Source organism: Pristis pectinata, chromosome 2 (assembly GCF_009764475.1).
Source record: "Pristis pectinata isolate sPriPec2 chromosome 2, sPriPec2.1.pri, whole genome shotgun sequence".
NCBI lineage: Eukaryota > Metazoa > Chordata > Chondrichthyes > Rhinopristiformes > Pristidae > Pristis > Pristis pectinata.
Genome location: NC_067406.1, coordinates 57,324,462 through 57,343,572, shown reverse-complemented (window position 1 = coordinate 57,343,572; position 19,111 = coordinate 57,324,462). Strand labels below are relative to the sequence as shown.

Sequence of the window (19,111 nt, the reverse complement as noted above, 5' to 3'; positions counted from 1 at the left end):
AGGTACAAAAGATTGAAAGCACACACTCAAGGACCAGGCTCAAGGACAGCTTCTAAACCGCTATTATAAGAATATTGAACGGAGCTCTTGTACGACAAAGATGAACTCGACCTCACAATCTACCCTGTCATGGCCTTTGCGCTTTATTATCTCCCTGCATTGCACTTTCTCTGTAACACCGTAGTCTGCATTCTGTTATTGCTTTTCCCTTGTACTGCCTTGTTGTAGTTATGTTTTGAACTGATCTGTATGGATGGTACGCAAAACAAAGTTTTTCACTGTATCTCAGTACATGTGACAATAATAAACCAATTACATGAGAAGCATAACAGCTACCCTTGATTTGAAAATAACCTATTTTGTCAAGATATAAATCAAAAATTCAGTTTGATACAAAAATAATCAAGTTCAAGTTACTTTATCGTCATTCACCCATATGCTATAAACACACGATCGAAATGTCGTTTCCCCCAGACTCACACAACAGAAGACAAACATAAAACAGAAGACCTACAATAAACACAGACAAAAAATTGTGCAAGTACAAATAGTGCAAAAGACAGTATATACAGAATACAATTTAGTGCAAAACCGAGTTAGACGAAGAAAATACAGAACTCAGTGTGTTACACTAATTGTATAAACATGTTCAGCAGCAGCCAAAGTTCTTGTACGCCGTTGTGCAAACCAGGGCTTTTGACGCGGCATTTGTCTGAAGCTGTCTCCAGGGTATTCAGGAGCCTGACAGCCTGGGGGAATGAACTGTTGTACAGTCTCATAGTTCTGGCCCGGATGCTCCGGTACCGCTTACCAGACGGCAGTGGGACAAATAGGTGGTGGGAGGGATGAGCCTGTGGACTTTGTTTCGTGTATTACACAGGACTCAGTATCCAGTGTGTAAAGGTTTTTTTTAAATAATCGCCACTATAAAGCACACTATCAGTATTCCGCTAGAAACAAAGCGACATTTACTGGCACCAAGCGCCGGAGCAACTCAGCGGGTCGGGCAGCATCTGTGGAGGGAAATGGACGGTCTTGAGTCCAGATGAAGGGTCTCGACCCGAAACGTCGGACCGTCCGTTTCCCTCCACGGATGCTGCCCAACCCGCTGAGTTGCTCCAGCGGACTGTGTGTTGCTCCAGATCGCAGCACCTGCGGTCTCCTGTCCCTCCGTTTCCTGGCTCACCACCAGGTCACAACAGGACACCGGCGCCCCGCAGCCGGGGCGGGGCGGAGACCGGACCAGCGCTGCGGCCGACAGCCCGACCCCGGCACCCGGAAGGAAAACGCGGAGGCACCCGCGGTTGATGCCGCCGGCGGGCGGAGGGATTGCGTTTGTTGGGTCTTGCGGTGCGTAACTTCCGGTGCCATCGCCATGGTTTCAGTAACGGCTCGCGAGGGCTGTTAGCGCTGCGCGCGGGAGTGCGGGAAAGGGCGCGAGCGCCGATTCCGTTGGTGAGGCGCCGGCGCGCGCCACCCCCCCCCCCCCCGCGGCACCGTCACCGCCGCCCCCGCCCCCGCGGTCCGGCCGCCCCCCTCCCGCTCCCGCGGTCCGGCCGCCCCCCTCCCGCTCCCGCGGTCCGGCCGCACTGAGCGCTCCGGCTCCTCCGAGGTGAGCCTCTTTTCTCTTTATAACTTGCGCTTCTGCTTCCTCTCCATCCAGGCTGGACGGTGGGCCCGGCCCCGGGACCTCGGGTGGGTGTCCAGCCGGGTTGGTGGTCTGAAGGCTGGCGGAGCTGGGGCATTTCCTCCGATCCCTTTCTCCCTCCCTCTGTCGGTCCGTCCGATCCACCGACCAGTGAAAGTAAACAGTGTGTCCTGGGGGGAGGAGCTCCCACCCTTCCTTCAGCCGGGGTTGGGGGGGGGGGAGCTCCCACCCTTCCTTCAGCCGGGGTTGGGGGGGGGGGAGCTCCCACCCTTCCTTCAGCCGGGGTTGGGGGGGGGGGGAGCTCCCACCCTTCCTTCAGCCGGGGTTGGGGGGGGGGAGCTCCCACCCTTCCTTCAGCCGGGGTTGGGGGGGGGGGAGCTCCCACCCTTCCTTCAAGCCAGGGTTGGGGGGAGCTCCCACCCTTCCTTCAGCCGGGGTTGGGGGGGGGAGCTCCCACCCTTCCTTCAGCTGGGGTTGGGGGCACTGGGTCAGGTGAGTTCACCCACTCGTGTGAACGAACAAAACCTATTTCCTGGGGCAGGAGATCGCAGGATTTCTTCTGGCTTTTGAAGGTTGGATTCCTTCATTCGGCACAAGCCCTTGATTAAAAGTATATCACTTGCTGGAAAATTCTTGTTTAATTTGGAAAATCATCTTTTTTTTGATCTGTCAAATTTGTGAACTAAAATGCTTTTGTTTAATTAGTTTCTTAGATATTTGTCAACTGTTTTGCATTGTGTGAGAAGATTATATATATTTACTTGTGTTTGTTGGGTTCTTTCGTACAGCATTTTTTCGCCCCCTAATCTTGGCTGTGAGCAGTTATGAACTGCTTCACTACTGTTGTAATTTAGGCAGCATAGCAACCAACATAATAACTGAAATGTCTAAGAGCAATAGTGCTTCAGGCATAAATGTGGCATTTCTTTATGTTGTGCCTAGTGAAAGTTTACATCTTCTGAAAGGATTCTTTGCCCTGCTATCAAAATTGCACCCGCAGCTAGGCAGATGTGTATGAGAATCTTGATCGAACTTTTGTGTTCAGATCTCTAGATATTTTTAGGTAAATAATTAAATTAAACGATGATCTTCAAGTGCTGTGCAAACAAAAACTTAAACTTGCTTTGTCTCTAGTACTTGAAGATGGCAACCGGTGGTGCCCCATTGTTTGAGGAATGTGCTGAAGATCAAGACTTAGCCAATCATACTGTGAACAATGGGAGTCTGGATGATCAGTTAAATAATCGGGTAAGTTGTCATTCTAGTTAAGTTGTTGAGAGCGTGGGCAATGCCAAACTGCTGGAAGTTTAGTGCTGTGGATGTTTCGTGTGACGCTGCTGGTGAAATGCTGCATTAGTCAATTTGTTTATATTAAAATCTTGGCACACCTTTTGAGGAACATGTTGGAAGGGGGTATAAATTTGATAGGCCAGAAATAAGGTAACTGGATATTCTATGTGCAAGATAGAAATCACTTCTTGGTTCTTAATGATTTGTTTTGTTTTTGTAGATCATGCATTATTTTTGGTGAAATTTATAGAGCTTTCGATATAAAGAACGTTTCATGGTAATAATCAGGAATTCTGTTTATTGCGGTCATCTTTCTCCTAACATCTTGATACAAAAAAAGTAAACCAGGAAGTAATGGAAATATTTGCATCAGCTACTGTCTGCAGAAAGAGAGGCTGACTTAAAACTTATAGAATCATAGAAATGCATAGACATGGGGATAGGAGATTGCAGATGCTGGAATCTGGAGCAACAAATAAACTGCAGGAAGAAAGCAGGTCAAGCAGCATCTGTGGAGGCAAGGGGATAGAAGGTGTTTTGGGTCAAAACCCTGCATCAGGACTGAGAGCGTAGAAGGAAAATGGTCAGTATATAGAATTTGAGAGGGAGGAGTGAGATATAGGCTAATAGGTGGAAACAGATAAGGGGGGGGGGTGAAAATTAGGTAGATGGAACAGGGTGTGGGAGGTGAGAGGGAGGGTAGAGTAGAGACAGAAGCTGGTAGATAATAGGTGGAACTGGGTAGGGGAGGGGATAGGAAAGGAGAACCAAGCAAGAAGAAACCCAAGTGGATAGGTATATAGGTGATTGTCTGATGGAACTTGGTGGGGGAAGCTAATGAGTCTTGGTATTGAGGGGATAGAAAGGTGTATAAAGGGAGAGAATTGGGGAGTGGGAAAGAAACACAGGGGATGTGGGTTTTCTGAAATTGGAACATTTAATGTTCATACCATTGGGCTGTAGGTTCCCCAACTGGAATATGAAGTGTAATTCTCCTAGTTTGTGTTTAGCCTCAGCATGGCATTGGAGGAGGCTGAGGACAGAAGGTCAGTATAGGAATGGGAAGGGGAGTTGAAGTGACAATTCGTTGGATGCTTAAGGCTGCCATTGTGAACAGAGCTCAGTTGCCCTGCAAAGCAGTAACCTTGTCTATGCTGGTGGTGGGGGTGGGGGGAAGACAGAGAGCAGATGTGTGGGAAATGAAGGCAATGCATGTGAGGGCTCCATCGACTATAGCGGAAGGGAAGCCCTGTTTCTCGAAGGAGGTCCTAGAAGGGGAAGCCTTGTATTGTGAACAGATGTGGTGGAGATGCAGAAACTGAGAAGAAAGGGATGGTGTCCTTATATGAGACACATTGGGACAAGGTGTGGTTGAGGTAGCTGTGGATGTCCATGGGTTTATTGTAGATATTGGTGGTTAGTTTTCTTTCTGAGAAGGAGATGGAGAGATCCAGAAAACAAAGAAACACAGAAGTAGTCCCTTCTGGACCACCTCATCCATGACGCCTACCTACGCTTATCCCATTTGCCCACGTCAGACCAATATCCCTCTCCACCTTTCCTGTCCAAGTACCTGTCCAAATGCCTTTTAAACATTATAAACATTATCAAAGAGTGGACTGAGCTTTGATTTTTAATGTTTTTCTGAAAAAATTACAAAAATTTTGTGGTAGCAGTTGGAAGTGAGGGAGTGCCAATCTAGTCTTTTTTTGTGTATTCAAGTGTCTTAAATGTGTATTCAAGTTGGACTTAAATGGAATTGTTACTAATGGAACCACAGCTGACGTCGAAAACATGTTTATATATATTATAGAGAGAGAAAGCAGTGAGGGAAGAAACAAAAGATGATCCACAATTGGGTAAAATATACAATAGGTTATATACCTGGGATGACTGTGCAAGGCAAAACAGGTGATTATGAAACAAATAAAGAAGAGGAGTCTACACTATGTGAAGATGTGAACGATGAATCATTATCTGATATTGTAGTCATTGATGAATCCATTGGGCTGTCATGTGCCTAGTGGAATACTGATCTGCCTTTCCTTGCACTTAAATTGAGCTTTCATTTGAACAGTGTAGGAGGCTAAGGACAGAGAGGTTAGATTGGGAACAAAAAGGAGAATCAAAATTACAAACGAAGGGACGTTTGGCTTTATTGTTGCAGACTGAATGGAGGTATTGAATAAAATAGTAATCTTATTTCTGGTCTTTCCACACTGTAAGCAATGAATGCAGCATACTAAATCAAAATGAGAAGTAAATGGATATTTAATTTGGAAGGAGTATTTGGGGCCTGAGATGGTTGGAAGTGACAGAGCAGAAAGAAGTTTGTTCATTTCCTATAAAACATTCACTGACAAAAGCAGAAAATGGAGGGCGTGAGCATAACTAAAGTTACAGTAAACAGACATTATATGACTACTGCGTGGAAGGGTGACAGAAACAAAATTATGGTAATGTTGAAAGGACAGTTGGCTGCAGGGAAAGAGCAGCATCGTGGAATCAAGTGCTGACGTGCATAATTTTCTAAATCGGCTCCTGCTATCAATCTGTGATTCTTTGCAATTCTTTATTATCTTTTCTGTGATGGGATGCCCTGAACAATATTCCAACAGTAGCTTAAGTAAGATTTTGTATGAATACAACGTGACCTCTGTATTCCATCAGTCTAAATTTAAGATTTGGAGTTCTCTTTGTACAGTAGAGTATTCTCCAGAGGTCAGTCTTGGTTCATTTTTTTTGATTTACATAAATGACCTGGATTTTGGATATGCAAGAAATAGTTCAAAGTTTGCAAAACTCTGGGATGTTTTAAACATTGAGTTAGATGGTATAGTATTCAGAGGGAAATGGGTAGCTAGTGAAATGTACAGACTTAAAACTCTTCTGCATTGAACTGCACTTGACTTTTGCTATCCTGGGCCTCTTACAATCTTTTCTGTATTTGTTTTTTTCTCTCTTTCCCCACTTTACCAAAACATCTCCCCTCCATTCATTAAGGTATTAACAGCAAATACCTGTTTTATTCGCTCAATTTCTAATGACAGATTTAGACAAAAATCAAGTAAAAACTTCAGAAGTTGAAAATCCTGAAATAAAAATAGTAAATGCTGGAAATACTATGCAAATCAGGTGGCGTCTATAGAAGGAGAAGTGGAGTTAACATTTCAGGTTAAAGATACTTCGTAAGTTTGTTTTAAGTTGTAGAGTGGCTGATGTAGAGTAGGATGGATAGGACAAAGGAAATATTTCTGAAAGGACCTTGGGGATTAGTTGTTGAAGTAATTAGTTTGGTAGATTGATGAGAATAATTAGAGATAACATGAACATAGAAATTTAAAAGTTGCATCATGAGTACAGTTGAGAAGAGAGAAAACATAACAGTGAAATGAAATGCAGAGTTTTAGGGAATGCCAAGCAGATCTGGTCCAGATAGTGGGAAGAGGAAAAACAGGCAAAATTATAGATCTTAAACACTTGTGAAAACTGTACACTGCATTTTTGTATTTTTTTAACTTTGTGAAAAATAGCTCTTAAATTTGATCACATACTTTGCCATTTAGAAGTTCACGAAGATTGATTTTGATCAATCTGTATTTACACAAGTGGTTGGTAATTTTATCATAATTAGATTCATTTTACCAATAAAATGTGAGGAAATTTCTAAGAAATTCATCCTTGGTCAGACCTGTTAGATATCTTCCTCTTAGGCAGATCCTTGAGATTGAGGATGACTTCTGCTCAGGTTTTCTGGGTAATGTGGTGTCTAATGAGACAATCTGTGAACTGCAGACCCTTTCACAGGTGGGGAAGGAGGTGGCTGAAGGGGTGGGCAGATGCATCGTTTATGATGTGATGCACTCCTTTCACCATTTACACATGGCTACTGTGTGTTCCCAATTACTGTTAAATGTGCTGTGTGGTAGTGGATGCTGTGTGTTGCACTCCAGTGGAACCATATTTCCAAAGCAGAAGAGAATGTGCAGCTACTGCTGTAGAGATACTGACCCAGGATTAAATTCTAGGCCAACATTTTGCTTGATTTTCTAGTTTACTGCTGCCTGCTTTAAGAAAGTAGAAATACCGATCACCCTTCAGCAATCTGACACAATTTGCCTTGCCGCATAAATGAACAGTATTTAAGGTCTCTAGTCTTTTTGAAATTTTAGAGACTTTTTGGACCATTTTTCCTTAAACTAGAGCCTTGCTTACGTGTGCCAACTTTAGTACAAAGCTGTTTTCTCCTCTGTGGGGAAAAAAAACCTGAATCTAATTGCTTCATTTACTTCTACTGATCTAACACTGAAGCCTTAATTTCTAAGAGATTTTTGATATGTTTGAACAATGGCTTCACTCTCTTTAACCAATATTCTGAGTTGTTTTGCATTAATTTGAGAGCAGTGATTTGTTCCTGACTGTCTTGAGTTTTAGAAAAGTCGTCTTTCCCAAAGTGCTTGCTTCCATCTTGGTAATTTTTGTTCATCTTTGTTTATGGTAAGTACAACTCCTAGTGGGCCTGTCTTGCTCATCAGTCTCAGTCAGTGAAGTTCTCAGAGTGCCAGAGTGATGTTTTTGGAATAGGTTCTGCAAAAAAAAAAGGCTTCAGAATTCTGGTATGCTCGGGACTTTGGTGCCAGACTGACAGATTTTCCTAACTATTGGATGTTATTTCTTTTAATACCTCAACACTTGGTAATTTTTTTATATATATGTTACACAGTATGATAGATTTTCCAGTGAACAAAGTAGCTTGAAGGGGAGCACGGAACTGGGGCCCAAGTGACTGGAAAGGAGGTGCAACAAATGTTACCTGGTCAGCCAGATGTTGAACAAGTGGTATTTCTGAATAGTCAGATAGTGGATTATTGGAGTTTTACTGTACTTGAATTTCTACGGTGATATGTCCATCTTGATGAAACTTGATGGGATTGTGTCGGGTCGTTGCCGTGCAAAGGTCAGCAATTTTTGAACTTGTGTGCCTGTGCATTTCCAGTACATTTGATCTCCAGCTCTGTTCCTGAACTCTGCACTGAGCTGAGGGGTTCAAGGCACTTTGCATTTGACCCCTTAGCCACAGCTGGCATTACCAGCACAGGCACTTTATTTGAATGGGGTTCCTCAATTTTGTGATGTTGATGAAGCTGTGTGTTTTTTTTGTGATTTTTAATTAATGTTAATGTTTATGTAATTGAATAATATTTAAAAATAAAATTTAAAATATCTAAGATCGCAGAGGGAAAGGCTTTTGGATAGCATGAGCATTATGTGGATGGGGCTGCAGTTTGCTTCACTTGAGGGCTAGTTGCTGCTTGCAGACTGACTTGCTTTGTGGGAGAATTGCAGCAGTGAGGCCTTCAGCAAATTGAGAGCCTAAAGGTAAGTATTCCACAGCAAATGCTGACGTGCACAATCTCGCCATGTGTTATAGATAATGCAAGTGATATAATGCCATTATCATCCAACGTGAAACAGTTGTACTCTTCTTTGCAGGATTGGAGTCTTCAGTACAAGAAGGCCAACAAGTCATCTGAAAAGAACAAGAAAAGGTTAAGTGCAGGAAGTGAGAGCCGACTTACAAATGACATCTCTCCTGAGTCCTCCCCAGGTGTTGGGCGCCGAAGGACTAAAACCCCTAAGAGTTACCCTCCCACAAAGCATGCTTATCGTTTCTCTGTTCCAGACCCTGCAGAACTTGAGAGACTGAAGCAGCGTATAAACTTCAGTGACTTAGATGAGGTAAGGCAGTAGTTTGTAATTTGAGCAATCATTTTCATTAACTTTTCTTAGAATATTACATGAGCTCTATTTTCCACCAAACCAGATTGCAATATTTGCAAAGTTCCAGAACCACAAGAAATGAGTTGAACTGAACAAATTAAATTATTGTGCTCTCCTGATAAACTCCAGCCCACCTGAGGAAAAATGCTTCAGAAACTTCAGTTGCCTTTTTTTTTAAAACCCTTAACAGCCACACTGTGAATGGTATAATTTATATCTTATGTCGGTTAGCTTATAATTTTTGAAAAAACATGTTGCATTTTAGGATTTAACTTAAAGGGCTGTCATATGTAAAAGTATAACTTGGAGTGACATCTTGGCGCCACAGGGATTGGCACTTGAAAACTGGTGTTGTACAACAGGAGACTTGCATTCATGAGAGGAGACCAGCATGCAGTTGCTGTACAATAAAAACTCATTGAAAGACAAATTCTAGATCTGTCTTCATTTGATCCAGTGAATTGTTCCTGCTCTCATATAACAAATTAAAACTATTTTAGATGATTGGCTCTGGGTCAGAAAACCAGTATTAGTTAATGAGATTTCAGTCTCCATTGTTATTCATGTCATGGACTGTCTCTTGAGCATGATGGTATTGTGTATTTCTTTATTGCTGTATTCAAATTCTGTATTTATCTATCTTGCATTACTTAAGTGTGCTTGCAGGCCAAAGGTAAAAAAATGATGCCAAAAATACTGTGGTTAGGGCAATGTTGTCCAGGTCTCAAGTGTTCTGTTTTTAAAAAGAGATGTTTACTTAACTATGGAATGAGGTATTTTGAGTATAGATTATCATTATCTTAACAAATCTTTATAACTGAAAAATACAAAGGAATTTCTCATCTTTTTAAGAAAATTAGTGTTGCTACTTTCATAAGAACTGGAGCAGGTTATTCACCTGAGGTTGTGTATCCAGTCTCCGTTTGCAGCTTTGCCCTATATTACTTAATGACTTTGCTTTTAGTACAGTTTTAAGCCAGTGTAGGATACTAATTAGCTTGACGTCATTTGCCAATTAGTTAAAGGCAGCCCAGATGCCACCTCTGTGTAAGAGTTTTTTCTAACCACTTCTGAAAGGTTTGACAGTAATTTTTAAGCAGGCCAAGAGGGCATCTCGTGGACTGGGAATAGTTTATGACTAACCTTTGGATATTCCCCTAATATCTAGAATAAGTTATCCTTTAAGCAAATACATTCCTAATGTATTTAGTTTGTTTGACCTCTCTTCAGGAATTTAACCCTTGGAGCCTAGGTTTCATTTGGATAAATCTGTTGCATAGCCCCCAAGCAAGTCATACAGTTATATGGCATGGAAACAGGCCCTTTGGCCTAACTCATCCATGCTGACCAAGTTTCCTATCTGAGAGTCCTAATTACTTGCATTTGGCACATTAGCCTCTAAACCTTTCCTATGCATGTTCCTGTCCAAATGTCCTTTAAACATTGTAATTGTTCCATATACTCACGACCCTCTGTGTGGGGGAAAAAGTTGCTCCTTGGGTCCCCTTTAAATTTCTCTCTCTTTAAATCTATGCCGTCTAGTTTTAGACTTCCCTGCCCTGTGGATTAAAGGACTGACCATTCACCTTATCTATGCCCCTCATGATTTTATATGTCATCCCCTCAGCCTCCAATGTTCCAGGGGAAACAGTCCCAGCCTATCCAGTCTCTCCTAATAACTCATCCCCTCCAGGTCTGATAACATCCTTGTGAATCTTTTCTGTACCTTTTCCAGCTTAATCACGTCCTTCCTATAGCTGGGTGACCAGAACTGCACACAATACTTCGTGCAGTCTCACCGAAGTAGAGTTGTAATTAGGAAATTTACTAGGATTTTGCAAACTATTATTTTTGTTGCATTGTAAATTATCCAGGAAATTCATTGATTAAAAATAATGGGTTGTCACTTTTCTAAATGAGATCTGAGTACAACAAAATATGAATATTCTTTACACTAAACATTGTGATGTTTGATTAGAGGAGCATTGGGAGTGATTCTCACGGCAGAGCCATGGCTGCAAACAACAAACGTCCACCTGTTGAAAATAGGAAGCCATTCAACTTTCTTCAGCAGCAAATCAATAGCAACAAAAGCAAGGATTCCGATTTAAATCCACACAGACAAGAAACCAAGTTGGCTGCTTCAGGAGTAGATTTATTTGCATCCATAATAAATAAAGATTCATTGCAAAGTGATCAAGTCTTACTCGGAGATATCGGAGGAGAATCTGAAATAGAAAGTAGTCAGGTGAGAAACTTTGATCTCTTGCTTTATTATGACTCTTAATGGTTTGGAGGTGAGAAAAATATACAAAAAGCAATTTTCATACAAAGGTAAATTCTATTGGTATTTGAAAGCATTGTTAACATGCTCGTCTGTGAATATTTGGTGCGATTTAACTGATATAAATGAATAAATCCTTAATTGAGTTGGGCAGCATTTCTTCGACAGGTATGTTTGAGATTAATCAATTTCATTGAAATATCTGGACAACATGACCACATGTAAGAATTTCTAGAAGTGCTGCTTATAATATGGTTTTACTTGCCAAAATTAAATATAGAAACAAACTCTGAAATAGATAGGAACATTCAGTTTTCTAAGCCTCTTTAAATCCAGTTTTCTGCATTTTTTTTCCAAAGTAAAGTTACTGAACTATGTCATTTATTCATCCATTGAATGTTGCTGGTTTCCTTCAAATGCTGAGTATTGCAAAAAATCTTGCCAGTAAACAATGCAGTGTTTGCCCATATCCTAACTTTTGTTTTAAGCATTTTGCTGGAACTACAGCTTACTTGTAACTTGTGGTCCAGGGATGCACTTATTTTTTTCAACTTTTGGGTGTTCTGAAGCACATTACAGTCACCACAGTATTATAACAAATCCAGTAGCCAGTTTGTACACAGCAAGCTCTCACAAATGACAAGCAAGTAATTCTTTTGGTGATGCTAGCAGAGGGATGTATATTAGTTGAAATATCATGGGTAACTGGTGTTCCTCTTCAGATTAGTGCTGTGGGATGAGAGAGCAGGTAGGTTTTCGTTTGACATCTCATTGGGAAATTGCCATTTTGACAACGCAGCACTGTACGAGTGTCAACTTGAATCTTCTGCTCAAGATTTTAGAAGAAAACCGGTGACGTTTACAATTTTGAACAGAATCCACTTGTCCCAAACTTTAAATTGTTTATTCATTCGATCAGAGGCACTACACCATGGAGTTCCATATTTGTAAATTTGTCTTGCCTTTGAGATAGAAACCTGTGGTTTGAGCATGTCATCCCGGTGCAGCATTGAAATGTATAGTTTCAGTTGACAAGTTTATAGTGTGTCATTAGGCACTCAGCAACAAAATGCAGAGCAGTCTACAGATGTCCTGTTCAATTGTTATCCCTCAATCAACAGCATTAAAATGGTTTTCTGATCAATTTGTTAAATACTGCAAATTGTAAATTGGCTGCAATATTTTTATACATTACAACAGTGACCACAATTCACAAGTACTTAATTTATTCCGGTATGCTTGGGAGATCCTGACATTGTGGAAAGCGCCATGGAGAAGTTTATCTCTATTCTTCAGTATTTTTGCCCAATCATTACTATTGTCAGATATGATTTTTGTCAGATTTAAACCATGACTTTATTTCTTGGTTTTTGTGATGGGATGAAAAGTATATTAAAAAAATTATAAATATTGCAAACTAGTAAAAATTTTTATGCAGAAGGATTGGTTTTCCCCCAGCAGGAGAGTCCAGAATTGGGGTATTGTCAGCCGTTTAACCCTACTTTGGGGATATCTATTTTCACAGAAGTTAGTACATCTTTAGATTTCCCTCTGCCAAGGAGCCTTGGATGCTTAAGTTTTCAGTAATTTCACAGTTGAGGAAGGTTTTTGATTGGCTCAAGGATCGCCAAGGTTGACTCTTTCAGTTTTTTCATGTCCTGATCAATTTGAGCTACTTGGTCTCCGCCACTCATCCTGAGAGACACTAGATAAGGCAGCTAAAGTAATTATCTCACATGGTAATGCATCTAAATGTGTTCATGCTATACTGAATCTCCAGTAATGCAGAAATTGTACAGAAAGTGGTTCCCATGTATTTGTTTTAATAAATAGGTTGTGAGCAGACTTATCCAGATTCGGGATTATATCAACAAGGCTCGATGCATGCGGGATGACCTTATGGAGAAAAATGAAAGATCTGCTAATGTTGAGCGTTTGACTCAGCTGATAGATCACTTAAAAGAACAGGAAAAGTCATACATGAAATTTTTACAAAAAATGCTGGTATGTTTTGGAGCTTCCACTTAATTATATTATTTGTAGTTTTCCAGACTTAAGTATTCAGTTTGATTTTATTTACCATAAAATCCAGAGCAGGGCATATTTAGTCTCCATTTCTTGTATCTGCATATCTTTTGTTGAATCATATCTAAGTATGAAGCATTACACATGACTGATATCTGAACCAAGGACTAAATGATCTGGTGTGCTTAATAGATTTTTTGGTTTTGGAAGAAATTTGTGTTCGCTGCTTTTGCATTTGAATGAGTAGCACATTGACTTCTGGCCATATTCTTCAAATTCATAATTTGTGATTCCAAATGGTTAAGAGGAGGAAAATGAGTGGCTGAACTGAGCCACACTCCATAAGAAAATTAGTTGAAAATTGCCAGTAAATAAACCCAGGACAAGGTCTCAAATTATTGAATCTGCTAAATGGGGTCAGAGTATGCAAGTAAAGGGGAAATCATGATTTATGCAACATGGTTGTGAGATTGCTAGATCCAGCTTTGGCTGAATCATTACTGAAAAGGTTTGAAATTCATAGACATTTGTCAGGGATGTGAAACTTGAGGAACAAAACCAGATTTTTAATGCTGTTAGTATTTTTACTGGAGCAGATGAGACTAAAGGTGTTCAAGACATATTTTGATAATTATGAAATGATTTGCTGGAGATAGAAGGATAAGTGATTTAGCAGTGATAAGTATAAATTTAAAGCCAACACTGAATGGGGAAAGGGATTAAAAAATTCTTGGTGGATTGTAGAAAAATGGAATATTATGCCAATATCTGTAGATTGGGCAAAGGCACATTTTAAAATAAACTTTCATTTATGCTTTAGATATTTATCAGAAGTCATTGTTTGACAGAGTGGTGCAACAGAATTAGATTTCCATTGCACCAACAAAACTGCTAAATAGTGCTGAATGAATCTTCGAAGTTGTATATCCCAATGTTTATATTAATAGATATTTTGATTCTTTTTTGCTCTATTGTGACTGAAGTATTGTGCATATTATAATCAATCTTTTAAAAGTGCATTTAATAAGGTTTGGACTCCACTGCTGATTTTACTTTTGTTAAATGTATTTTAAAAACTGTTTCAGGCTCGAGAGAATGAGGAGGATGAAATCGGCACAACTGACTCTGCTGTGGGATCTGGTTCTGTTGCTGATAGCACTTCCTTAAACTTAGATGTTCAGTCTGAAGCATCAGATGCAACGGTAAGATGATGTAGTAGCAAGTACTGGTTTGATTACAAAGGCTGCTTTTGTAAGTTGAACTTAAAACCCAGTACCTAAACATTTTCTATCTGTATAGTTTAAAGTTTTGAGATATTGTTATGAATGTTATCCTCAGAAAGAAGGGCATTAAAGTTAGAGCAGAATTTGTTTAAAAGCTGTTTGTCTTGGGTTTCATTAGCATTTTAATCATAAATGTCTTAACTAAACTGTTTGATAAAGGAGGCATCTCGTAGTCTGAGAGTTCGGCCCCGCATTGAGGACAAGCTAGGAAATACAGCACAGGGCTCTTCAATTACATCAACTCCAAAAGGGGAAACTGACAGGCTTGGTCTGAATGACAGGAGAGTCTTTCATAGTGGGAGTAATGGCAAGGAGCATGGAATTTCCTCCAAGGTACCATTTCATTGCATAGTCCTTGAAACTTGTAATCTATTCACTTTCAATTCTGTGATCAACTTGCCTTTCGTAGTATTTCATTTTAAACTGATCCCATTATTTCTTTGGTCATCTTTGAATCTTGGCAGTTGTTAAAAATGCTTGTTACCATCATATTTGAATTAAGCAAATTTTAAGATGTATTTTTTTTGGGGTGGGAGAAAAAAGATTTGGAACAACCTTGATTCAAGGTTGAATGGTTAATGTGATACATGGAACCAATCATGTATATTCTAGTTTGAAATTTTGTTTTGAACTGAGAAACGGTTTTATTATTAAGGTCTATTTATTATTAAGATCTAACTTAAGTCCAACCACAGCACCAATGATTCTTTTATTACTATTTTATAAAAGATTAATTTGCTGTGTTCTGCTTAATTTGCTCTTTCCCCCTAACCACCCCCTCTTCCTCCCAATGTTTTAAAATAATTTTGTCTGTTAGATTGTAAATTGCGTTCTGCAGTTTTCCTTTTCAGGCTACTAGTCTATTGACATTAAATTAGTTCAGGAGTATCTGAATATACTTCATGAAGTCTTAATATCTGTGACAGATATTCATTTGTGACCCATGTTTACTATTTTGATTGCATGTGGTGTCCAAAGTTTATTGACAAACCCAGGTGGCATTTGTTTGGTTCTATCCCTAGAATCAAGTTAAAGTATGTTGATCTCTTGCTGGATAGCATCCAAGTTGATTTTAAATGATATTCTTCGCTGCTTGAAGTGCTTTTATGATTCTCACAGGTTTTAGTTTGGGAGATGTTGGCTATGTTACAGTAGTGATGTGCATAAACTTGATGTTTGTGTGTGTTGAAAACTAGGGATGAAATTTCTGTTGTTGATTGTTTTGAACCTTGACTTTTTTTGATGAGATTGATGTGAAAAATTTTATCTGCAGTTCTGGTCACCTTAGTACAGAAGGGATGTAGAGGTTTTGGAGAGGGTGCAGAAGAGGTTTACCTGGATGCTGCCTGGATTAGAGGTTATTAGCGACAAGGTGAAGTTGGACAGACTTGGATTGTTTCGTCTGGAGCATTGGAGGCTGTGGGGAGACCTGACAGATGTTTATAAAATTGAGAGGCATAGAGTACACAGAAGGTAGAAATGTCAAATACTAACAAGCATAGCTTCAAGGGGGAAGTTTTAAGGAGATGTTTGGGGTAAGTTTTTTTTTACACAGTGGTAGGTGCCTGGAACGTGCTGCCAGGGATGGTGGTGGAAGCAGATACAGTAGTGGCATTTAAGAGGCTTTTAGATAGGCACATGAATATGGATCATGTGCAGGCAGAAGTGATTAGTTTAATTTGGCATCACAGTTGGCACAGACATAGTGGGCCAAAGGGCCTGTTCCTGTGCTGTACTGTTTTATGTTATATGTTCTTAAGTGTCTGTTTGTGTTACAAAGGCTGAAAAACTTAAGCCCTGAAGAGTTTAGAACTATAGTTTTATAGCCTTGGGACTTAAAAATAGAGGTCTTTTCGGACTGAATTTAGGAGAAAGACCTTATTCAAGTCTATGGATCTTTGGAATTCCCTATCCAAGTGGTTGCTTAATATATTCAAAATGTTGACAGATTTTCATGCACTTGGGAAACCAGCTTTCAGCAATGGTGCTGGAAAGTGGAGATAATGTAGAAGACGTGACTTAATCTGAACTGAATAGTAAAGGAGGGTCTGAGGGCTGTATTGCCAGTCTTTGCTTTTCATAAGGTGAGGTACACTTCTTTTTGAAGATGGCTAAGACTGCAGTTGCTGGATATCTGAATTAAAAACAAAAAATGCTAGAAACACCCAGCAGGTCAAGCAGCATCTATGGAAAGAGAAACAACAGAGTTAACATTTCGGGTAGAAGACCCTTCGTCAGACCTAAAACGTTTACAGTACTTCCTTGCTTTGCTTGAGAACTGATGGGTCATCATGGTGTCAGATTTGTGAGAAGCAAATGCTTTTTTTTAAATAATGTTTACTTAATCTCTTTGAATTCCTGGGCAAAAGGAAAAATCATGATGGAGAGCAGAGTTGTAATCTTAATAATCTAATAATCGTTTCATAGGGAGTTCTTTCCAGATAACACAACACCAAAGGTTGCTTCTTGGATTGAAGTTATCGTAAGCAGTAGGAGCTGTTCATTTTGGATAATGAATTTAATGACAATTGATTGTAGCAGGACTGTCCTAACATTTAAGTGACATTTGTGAGTTCTTTCCTTTGTTCTGTCACATTGTAACTTGGTATTATAGTAAAGCAAAAAAAAACAACATGCTTGAGGAATTCAGCAGAAGCAGCATCCATGGAGAAAAACAGTCAACGTTTCGGGTCAGGATCCTTCTTCAGGACTGAAGATAGGAAAAGGCCTTGCCTCTTTTCTTCCCTTTCCTAGCCTGTCTCTCTTTTTCCCTTTGCCATTTTTTTCTCTCCTTTTCCTCTCCTCCCATACTTCTGACCCATACCCAGATGGATCTCCTCCCCACTCCCCTGCATCAGCCTAGCACTATCTCTTTCCTGCATTCACCTATCAACACATTGTGCCCACCACCTCCCCTCTTTTGTCTGTCTATCACTCTCTTTGCCCCCCTCAACCTATATATTAGGCTTCCCCTTTTCCATCTTCAGTCCTGAAGAAGGGTCCTGATCCAAAACGTTGACTGTTTTTCCTCTATGGGCGCTGCCTAACCTGCTGGGTTCCTCCAGCGTCTTGTTGTTCTTTCTTCTAGATTCCAGCATGTGCAGTCATTTGTTTCTCTTCCTTTAGTATTATGGTAGTTTAATATTGTAATCAGAATCGCGTTTATTGTCACTGACATATGTCGTGAAATTTGTTGTTTTGCGGTAGCAGTACAGTGCATAAAGACATAAAAAAAAATTACTATAAGTTGCAAAAATAATTAGTGCACAAGAGGAATAATGAGTTAGTGTTCATGGGTACATGGACCATTCAGAAATCTGGAGGAGAAGAAGCTGCTCCTGAAACATCGAGTGTGGGTCTTCAGGCTCCTGTACCTCCTCCCCAATGGAAGTAATGTGAAGAGGGCATGTCCCGGGTGATGAGGTTCCTTGATATCAGAACTTAGTTTACAGAAGAAGCAAATTTGCAAGGCTCACAAGCTTTCTGTATCTGGGGGGGGGGGGGGGGGGGGGAGAAATTGCTATTTTCAGCTACATCTGAAAGGCCACTAAGAAAAGTATCTCATTGTTATTTATGAAGCCTTTGATTGACATTTATATTGTAATCCCATGGACCTGAAATTCCACAGGAATTTTCCTGTTCAACTGTAACTTAGTCTATGTATTTCACAGCATAACTTTTCTGACTAACTTTAGAATGATAAAAGGAAGACACTTGATTCATTCTGTTTGTGCCAGCACTTGCCCCATTCTCTTGTTCTGTCCCTTTAGTTCTGTATTTTTTTTATTCTCCCCTTTTACATATTTATCCATTTTCCCCCTTTGTAAATTGTTACTGAATCTGCGTCTGATACCCTTTTCTGGGCAGTGCATTCTGGATCTAAAAGGGATAACAATTTGCTGTATTTATGAAAACTATAATTTCCTCAAGTCTGCTCTCTTTCTGGCAATCACAAATCGGTTTACTTTGCTTACTGCTCTGTCAGTGAAAACATTTGCATTCCTTTCTTGTCAGAATTCTTTGATGCTTAACATCCTCGTTAGACATCTTAACTTCTCACTTCCAAGGAGAATAATCAAGAACTTCTGCAGATTTTCCACTTAACTCATCACTGGTACAATTTCTAGTAAATCTTCTCTGTATCATTTCATCCACCTTGATATTCTTTCATCTCAGAGTGGTGCCCAAAATTAAACACAGAAGTACAACTGAAGGCCAAGCGTTACATTTCAGAGATTTTACATAACTTTGTACTTGTGCCAAATACTAATAAAACCAAATATGCTTTGTATGCTTTTTAAACGTATCTTTAGAGATTGCATACACACATTTGTAAAGGTAGTTCAATCTCTGGTTCTCCGTTCCACCATTCACCTTAAAAGTAGACCATTTAGTTTATATTGTCTCTTATTCTTTGTCTAAAATGCTACACTTCACGATTCTCAACTTCTGCTGTGTTTGCACATTTTGCTAGTTTTCACCCTCTTGCTGTGCATTACTCTCTACCTTGATGTTTGTTTCATTTCATACTGAAGTTATGCACTGTATATTTAAACCCAGACCATTGAATTTACACATCAGGGCTGTGGTCCTATCACTGTACCCCAGTGAACACCATTCTCTGTTGTGGAGAAGGTGATAGGTGGAGGTTACAAAGGACTGAAGATGATGGAATCTGATAGGTGGGGAGCTTCTCACCTGGATCCTCCACCATTTGCTAGTTCTTGTGCCACTCCCTACCTTCACCTTTTTAAACTGGCTATCTCTCCTCTTATCTTTCAGGCCAGATGAAGGGTCTTG

The 19,111-nt window shown here is 40.1% G+C and overlaps 1 protein-coding gene across 8 annotated transcripts in view; it reads left to right on the top strand.

Moving 5' to 3' along the window:
- The first annotated feature begins 1,330 nt into the window (after positions 1 to 1,330).
- pcm1 (pericentriolar material 1) overlaps positions 1,331 to 19,111 on the top strand; it is a 71,622-nt gene continuing 53,841 nt past the window's right edge. For 2 of the 8 annotated variants that reach the window (XM_052035190.1, XM_052035151.1), the window contains exons 1-7: positions 1,371 to 1,455; positions 2,783 to 2,896; positions 8,432 to 8,677; positions 10,698 to 10,967; positions 12,837 to 13,007; positions 14,114 to 14,230; positions 14,471 to 14,644. In XM_052035190.1, coding sequence (XP_051891150.1) covers positions 2,792 to 2,896; positions 8,432 to 8,677; positions 10,698 to 10,967; positions 12,837 to 13,007; positions 14,114 to 14,230; positions 14,471 to 14,644 — 1,083 coding nt within the window. In that variant the 5' untranslated portion in view covers positions 1,371 to 1,455; positions 2,783 to 2,791. Of the gene's footprint in view, positions 1,351 to 1,370; positions 1,456 to 1,484; positions 1,613 to 1,663; positions 1,696 to 2,156; positions 2,221 to 2,782; positions 2,897 to 8,431; positions 8,678 to 10,697; positions 10,968 to 12,836; positions 13,008 to 14,113; positions 14,231 to 14,470; positions 14,645 to 19,111 lie in introns of those variants that run through there. The other 6 variants (XM_052035174.1, XM_052035180.1, XM_052035154.1 and 3 more) reach the window with 6 other exon arrangements.